General features: G+C 43.8%; 1 protein-coding gene across 1 annotated transcript; it reads left to right on the top strand.

Annotated features, from left to right (window-relative positions):
- The first annotated feature begins 104 nt into the window (after window positions 1–104).
- On the top strand, window positions 105–7,940 carry LOC119196289 (CD81 antigen-like). Its single transcript, XM_037451852.2, has 8 exons — window positions 105–436; window positions 1,888–2,002; window positions 5,772–5,869; window positions 5,950–6,024; window positions 6,128–6,241; window positions 6,345–6,443; window positions 7,105–7,188; window positions 7,280–7,940. The coding sequence occupies exons 1-8, from the start codon at window positions 371–373 to the stop codon at window positions 7,343–7,345; spliced, it is 717 nt and encodes a 238-aa protein (XP_037307749.1). The 5' UTR covers window positions 105–370; the 3' UTR covers window positions 7,346–7,940.
- Window positions 7,941–7,979: the final 39 nt, after the last annotated feature.

Genomic DNA, 7,979 nt, shown 5'->3' with positions numbered 1-7,979 from the left:
TTACGCATTTTACACCCACACGAGCAAGCCTCCCCAAGTCTTTGATGCAGACATTTACTTTAAACAATGAAACTATCTGCGTTCCCCCTCGGGGCAATGAGGGATTGAACCATTACCCGTGTTTATGCCGTCCGTGCATGTTTCCCTCCTGCGGATGAGGAGCTTGTTGTTCCCTCGGCCTTCTTCTCCTCCTCCTGTCTGCTTCGCTTTGTGGGCAGTTCTCCGTCTCGGTTTTCACTCTTGATTATAAAGGAGGAGTTTGCAGCGCAGAGGCGATCATACTCCAACCCGCGACTGGCTGTGTGATTCGGGACTCAAGGCTCACTGGTTGTTGATTTGCGCAAAAGGACAAGCTGATCAAACTGGCATCATGGTTCTAACGGGCTGCACGAAATGCATAAAATATATGTTATTTTTCTTTAATTTTATTTTCTGGGTGAGTTGAACATTTTTTAATCTAAAGTTGTTGTTTTTCTTTTGTTTTTTTACGCCTTCGGTGTTCGAGGAACCTCTCTTCTTGTTGATTGATTTTGGGTTATGACCTTTAGGCCACACTTACACTGTGTATAGCTCAAGGCATGTTATAGTTAACACATTATCACTCCCGGACAGTTTCCCGCCCTGCTTCGGACTTTTCATTATGCTGCTGCGTCTTTGGGGGGGGGCACCACCAGTGGAAGCGGCAGAGCGCAAATCCTGGCTGTGCTGAGCACACCGCACTGAAGGACCTCAGTTTCCTCACAAGAATACTTTTTTTTCTCTCACACTACAACGGTTTTAGATTCATGATTTCATTGATTCAACTCCTGTTGGATTTCTGAGCTGGCTGCTGATGGAAAAGTGAGCCAAATGTCTCTCCTAATTGGATTGTTTTGTAGTTATTTCAAGGAGTCTAGTTCTCCCCATATTAAACACACATAAAGAGGGGGCTTGAACAGGAGTGAGGAGGGTTTTGGGGGAGGGGAGAGCTGCTTTCCCTTTGCCATTTCCTTTGCTCCTACCTGGTCACCAGACTGCAGCATTTGCCGCCTTTGAACTTGTGAGGAGGTCAGGAAACACCTCATTTATTGACCATGGTACATTGACCCCTTTTGTTTTTTTTCCATAATAAGTGCCACGGTGCTGCATGTAATGTGATCTTGCTTACGGCGTGTCAGACTTCCTGCAGATGTGCTGTCCACTCCATCTGTTCACCGCGGCCTCGCATTGATTAGTATTTGTTTGGGAATTTCCATTTGAGTTTGTCTCTACAACAGTCATCTTTTTTTAGACAAGCCACCACATCCTGAACATACCGTACTTGATTGAGAGTTTCCTCTGTTGATTTTATCATTGTAAAAAACTGAGGCCTCTCTTCCTCGTTTTGCTATTTTCATGAAGGAGATTTAGTTTCCTGTTTCTTGAAGAACAATGGAGTGCACTCATGGCACTAAATGTGCAGATATGTTGGAATTAACAGCGGTGTAAAGAAAAAAAGCGTCGCCATGGGAACACTGCACGGATCCGTTCATATAGTTACGCTCCATTGACTTTTACAAGATAACACTTTTTTAGGATGTGGGGAATAAAGGAGGGTCCAAGGAAAAATAACAAAGTTCTGGAGTTGACTTTTAGACAACGCAGCGAGGACGTGGTTGCTGAGGTGTCAGATGTCAGTGGACAGTTCACAGCCTTTATGCGGCGCTAAACTCACCGAAAAGTGAAAAAAGTGGAAAAGCATTGTGAACTCTGTCTTAATGGGCCTTTAAATAAAATAAAAGTCTTGAATGACAGGATGTTAGAATATTCCAGGTAACATCTCTCTTGAATGCCCGACATTTTCAAAGGTTGTGATACTCTCACCAATGTAGAGAAAAATGATGAGAACCATTTTGTGTTCGGGGACAGCTGGCCGGAGGTGTGATCTTAGGAGTGGCCCTGTGGCTCCGCCATGACAGTCAAACCAGCAACCTCCTCATTCTCCAGTTCGAGGGCCAGCAGGCACCCGGCACCTTCTACATCAGTGAGTATACTCCATCCACACCAGAGCTTCGCCACCACGTCACACATTGTTTGAAAGTGGACAAAATAAGTGGAGACATCTTAGAATTAGAAGATTCATTTCAGGGCTGCTATATGAATTCTATCCACCCGTAAGTTGCTCGGTCATCATTGCTTCCGTCCCATTTCCTGTTAGCCAAACGTCCTCCTTATGGAACAATACACGCTTCCTCTCGTACCCCTTGCCCTCGTTCCTCGATCGCCACTTCACAGGAAGCCCACTGCTAACAGAGTGATGAAACGCGACTCATTGATTCTCTAAGACTCAGCTGGTACCGTGAGCGACGTGACCTCGGAGCAAAGAGCAGGAAACAGGACCTGCGTAGATCCGCCGGGTGGCGGGCGGCGTGTTCGCCCCATTGTGTTCACTTAGCTGTCACTCTTTAACACTAACGACCTCGCACCGGAGGGACGGTTCTCTGACATGTTCCCGACTTCCGCCTCGGGAAGGTCTTTCGAGACAGATGTTGATACATAAACGGGCTCCGAGAAAAATGGGCCTGTGGTGCACCAACAACGGCACCATGTCCTCCTTGTGTTGCTCGCACTGTGGTGTTTGTGTTCGTTCAGTCCCAGAAACGTTTTCCACAGAATCAGGAGCATGCGCCTCTTTGCTTGTTGTGGTTCTGAACTCCAGTGAGCCCATTAATTCACATTTGAGCTCCGGCTGCCGCCCTCGGACTCACCCCGCGGTAAGTATACGGGGCCGTATGCGAGCCCAGGCTTTTTATAGAGCCAAAGGCACACTCGTGATTTTAACAGCAGGGCGGCAAGCGAGGCCCACCCAAGCGAGATCAAGGGACTGTTTTCTTTTTGTCTTTTTTTAACGCTACCCTCCCTTGAACATACGCCCTGGCATAATTCAAATTACCTCGTACATCTGCACACTGCCCTTCAAATTAGAGTTAGGAGTGGATGTTTTTAGCATGCTGGCACCCCAGAGTGGTATTTATTTCAGGCTGAAAATACACGTTCTCCCGCCTCCTAACCAGTGCTTGAAATCATAATTGGTGGCAGTTGCATGAAGTCTGGTGTGGTGAGTTCCCCATCCTGCATACTCTGGGACACAGATGCTCCCGTTGCTTATCCCAGTATGTTCAACGCAGAGCCCGAATAGAACCTTTCTGCCTTGTGCGGAGTGAAGGAAGGATTTCATACCATCAATGTACACAAAGACAAAACTATTCCGCTCGAGCCTCACAGCTGTTGATACTTTGTCCAAACAGGACATTACGAACATTTCTCATATACTGAACTAGTTATAAACAAAGGCCTTGGGTTTTAAAGTCGTGGTGGTTGCAGGTCTGTTTGCTCCGTGTCGCAGTGATAGAGCTGTTTTTCAAAGTTGAAACCAAAGACGTGCACAGGAGACACTGGAGCTCTGATTCTCTCTCACTTCAACTGCAAATGTAACTGCGTTCTCTTTCTGCATGTCGACCGAGTGTTCAACTGATTTCTACTCCCTGGTCGATACAATGAAACAGATTGCCAGGAGAGTTCTCCACGCGATGCTTACATTGAGGCACAGCTAACACGTATAGACGTTTTGTGTCTATATGTTAATTAAGTGGAGATTACTGGCTCCGATGAGAAAAAACTAATTTACAGAAAAGCATTTTGTAAGAAGCTGGGTGTGAAATTGATTTTCTGTTCATATATGCAATGAGGCATTATGGAACATTTGTTGTAAAAGTAGTAAAATAAACATGTGAAGGTTTTTCTGTTCATTAGTTCAGAAAATAGCACAGAATTGATTGCATCTAAATCTTATCCCAACTGACATTCAAATGAATAATACTATCTTATTTTTCCCTTTTTGGATGAAAGTTAAACAAGAAAATCGATACCGCTCCCGTGAACACGGTATTGATCTTCTACCCTAATTTGAATGAACTTGAGTAGTGAACATTTTTTGAGGTGGGCTTCAAGTATGCAGTTTAACTTTGACTTTGATTATTCACTGCAGGGGGTCAGCTTTTAAAGACACTGTCTTCTCTATCCCTTTTGTTTCAACTCTTGCCGTTAACAAGATGGCAGATGGAAATGTTTATATACAGCCTTTTTAATGATTTATCCTCTTCTCATCATTTCTCCATGGATTCTGAGTCAGACGGGTTTATTGATGTGATACTCCGACCGCGTGAACATGACTTCGCAGCTCTCTTTTCTTGGTCTAAACCAGATGAAAATAAGTCCAAGTGGAGCTTTTAGCTGGTCTTCATCTCCCCCCCCCCCTCCCTCTGGAGATTACGCTGGGATGCAAGAAATAAATGAACTTCCCCGGTGGTATGAAATTGCTCGTCTCCCTTAAAGTCTCAATAGCCTTCAAACCTCAAAGGGTGTTGTCATAGCAATGCAAGGCAGTGGGAATAATGCCTGCTTTGCTGCATTGCCGGGTTACTGGCCTTGGTGGCTCTTTCTCACTGAACAAAGAGCAGAGAGGGGTGGATGAAGGAGGAGGGCGTTGAGTCGAGACAGTGTGTAGATGTGAGTATATGGAGGAGGGCTATGGTTGACATGTACGGTACTTTGTTTGAACTGTCTGTCTTTTTCTAGTCCGCACCATCAATCTTTTTTTTTGTTTTGAATAGAATAGAAAATACTTCTGAAGCATCTGAATAACTAGTGATGTCAAGTATAACGTTGAAGCAAACTGAAATACTGAAGTAAAGGAAAAGCATTTTAAAATTTAGTACATTTATTTTTTTGTCATCGTCAACCCCTTGCGATGCACCTGCATGGATGCAAACTACAGCTTTTCTAAATTTGTATCTCCTTCTGGCAATTAATTCACGCAGGTTATTAGTTTAATCAATTCCTGTTGGACAAACCACTCAGCCTCCAACGTGGGCTGAACAAACCCTGGAATCACTCAACGATAAAGTACCTGTTTCAAGGAAATCATATATTGACCTGCTAATAGGATAGGATACACATTAATCATTGGAAATTGATTTTTTTGGTCTTTACCAGGGAAACAGCAGCTGACAAAAAAACTCACCCGAGGTCCATTTAGTGACTGTTTCAATATTATCACATGGTCTCAATCCAAATAGTGGACAGAAGAAAGCCGCAATGCCTTCATGTTTTTACAGACCTTTAGTTAAAGTCGCTATACTGACAGTACAAGAGATGGTTTTTGTCGTCTTACTTTTTGTGCTAAACGTTTTCCTTTTAAATAAAATCCATAATCTGAGCTTTACTGCTATTCACCACCTGTTGCACACCAAACAGAAGCGTGCAACAGGCTCCTGTTCAATGTTGTAAATACAAAAAAAGATGTATGCCTCTTTATGGCAGTTTAACTACATAAAGATGTGTTTTTGTATGCGGTTCTCTGTCTTCGTGTTCAAGTTCCTCCCAGTTTCCTGGGGAAGGATAATGCCCTGGGGTCAGGGGTAAGGGGTCAGTGCGGAGGTGGTTTTGTGGGGGGGGTTGTGCGTTGCTGGAAGCTATTTCCTGGCCCGATAACACAACAGAGTCAGCTCTGCCTCTCTCTCTCTCTCTCTCTCGCTCTGACTCTGAGGGGCTGTTCATATCCAAGTCGCCAATAATGTCGGGTCATCCTACAGAGAAGGCAAGAGAAACATACAAAGCACTTCTTTACAACAATGTGATGAATGAACCAGATCCCTGCTGCCCTCTAGCTGTGCTCAGGGCCCAACGCGCCCCGATGAGCCGCTGTTCTGGCGTGTGGTTGAAGGACTCCTGCTGTCTCCGTGTCTCTCCAGGTGTGTACATCCTGATAGCAGTCGGGGCTGTGATGATGCTCGTCGGCTTCCTCGGTTGCTACGGTGCCATTCAAGAGTCTCAGTGCCTGTTGGGAACAGTGAGTATCTTCCATTTGAGGGAATTCACGTAGGATCGTTTCAATCTGAGGACACAAACCCCTTATTATTCTTTCTTCAGTTCTTCTTCTTCCTGGTGATCCTCTTCGCTTGTGAAGTGGCTGCAGCGATGTGGGGTTTCATGAACAAGGACACCGTAAGCAGCACCGACACGAGCGCCCGCCGCTGAATACGTGATGTGATTGACCTCCACCTCTGCTCCAGTGAAGCCGCAGCCTTCTTTTTTCTCTGAAACACAGATTTCCAAAGAACTGACCAACTTCTACGACTCGGCCTACATCAAAGCCGTGGACGTCTCGGGGTCTCCCAGCAAAGACTCTGCCATCAAGGTGCTGGATGTGTTCCACACAACGGTACGTCGCAACGCAATGACTGATTAAATAATATATATACTGTATATATTTGAGTGTACTTTGTTTAAGGAAGTAACCTCTTGTGTCTTTGTGGGCCTTTCAGCTCGACTGCTGCGGCAAAGGGGACGACACGGCTCTCTTCAAACAAGTCGCCGGCACCTTGTGTCCCAGGAAGTCTCCTGAGGATTTTCTTAAATCTCAGGTTTTTCACACATTCTTAAAACTAAAACTCACAAATCATGGTAGAAAGATGTCCTTCATTCCAAGAGATCTTCGATCCTTGAAATATGGTGGTAAAGTTCCAAAATATAGATATATAGAATATATATATATTTACTAGTATTAATCAGAGGGACAAAGTTGAATTGAATGTTGTTGCCATTGTTCTGGGGTGTTACTGATTTACAGAACATCAAACCAAATCAGAAAGGAATGTTGATATTCTTCTGAACATTTGAGTTATCAGCTCAAACCAAAATACCACGTATGGTCTTCTTTGTTTTTGTGTAATGACTGAAATGTAACGTTAGAGGGACCAAGAGTGCAAGCATTCAGGCAAAGAGACTCACATGCCGGACAAAACTGGCAAAAAGTCTTTTATCTTATTTCTCTTCTTTTGGCCAATGTTTGAATCAATTTGAGGTTATTGCTGCCTATAAAGACAACTTGCCTAAGAAAGATCACAGAGACAGAAACATTGCCCAGTATTGCATTGCTGATAGAAGACTTTCACTCCTCTCGACTGCTCGCTAGTGTTTATGTTGCAAACAGCTGATGGCCAGCTCTCCTTTACATGCGAGCCGAGTACAGTTGTGCATGCGGTCTGAGGCATGGTCAACATCTGCATTTCTGCCTCCTCCCAGAGCTGTCACAGCAAACTGATCGAGCTGTTCTCGGAGAAGCTCTACCTGATTGGTCTGGCCGCTTTGGTGGTCGCCGTCATCATGGTGAGTGAGAACGCAGGTGTAGCGTGACCCGTCCAGGCGCCACAAGTTGTTCAAAAGTGTGTTGAGCCGCTCGTCCTTTTTCCCCTTTCAGATCTTCGAGATGATCTTCACCATGGTGCTCTGCTGTGGCATCCGTAACAACCCTGGAGTGTACTAGGACCAACAAACTACGTCAGATTTTGGGATTTTTCATTATTTTTTTCTTTTCATCGGCTCCTCTTCCTTATGATTTTAACAAAACAAGATGGATATCTTTTCTTTTTTACTTTCTTTACTTTCTTTTACTTTTTTTTACTTTCTTGTTCTTGATATTGCTAATCCATAAACTCCTTCTCCTTACACAATGATTTAGACATTCTTTATTTATCACACAACAATTCACATGAATCTTTAATACATTTGATATGTTGTGAAATATTTATCTGAGGTCCTATTTTTTTTGAATGGATGTATAAATTGTATATATACTTGTCATATGTTAATAACACTTAGGAGAGCGCATGTATTCCCTGATTGGTTGTCTGTGATGCATCTTGCTGCAGCGTTAGTGTTAATCATAATTTAATTAGCAGGGTGTTGGTAGTCTACGGCAATGTTGTTATTGTAATCATCAGGAGGTCAGTCAGCGCGTGTTTGTGCCAATGGACCATCTCCATGCTTTATTTCCTTTATTAACTTGTGACACCCATCTTTAAATAAACAGTTATGTCTTCTTACTAAACCAGTTGTTTTATTAAAACTGATAAATGATGTTACCTTTGTGTTTTTTTGAGCACACACTACATTGTTTT

Source organism: Pungitius pungitius, chromosome 6, assembly GCF_949316345.1.
Source record: "Pungitius pungitius chromosome 6, fPunPun2.1, whole genome shotgun sequence".
Taxonomy (NCBI): Eukaryota; Metazoa; Chordata; class Actinopteri; order Perciformes; family Gasterosteidae; genus Pungitius; species Pungitius pungitius.
The sequence above is the reverse complement of the archived record's forward strand: the minus strand, read 5'-3'. Positions and strand labels throughout refer to the sequence as shown.

What these genes read in the sequence shown, in the direction of transcription:
- LOC119196289 (XM_037451852.2), top strand. Translation starts at nt 371, where the DNA reads ATGGTTCTAACGGGCTGCACGAAATGCATAAAATATATGTTATTTTTC. An exon ending in CTCAGTGCCTGTTGGGAACA is followed by an intron (nt 5,870 to 5,949) that starts GTGAGTATCTTC and finishes TTCTTTCTTCAG; the next exon opens with TTCTTCTTCTTCCTGGTGAT. An exon ending in GTTTCATGAACAAGGACACC is followed by an intron (nt 6,025 to 6,127) that starts GTAAGCAGCACC and finishes TCTGAAACACAG; the next exon opens with ATTTCCAAAGAACTGACCAA.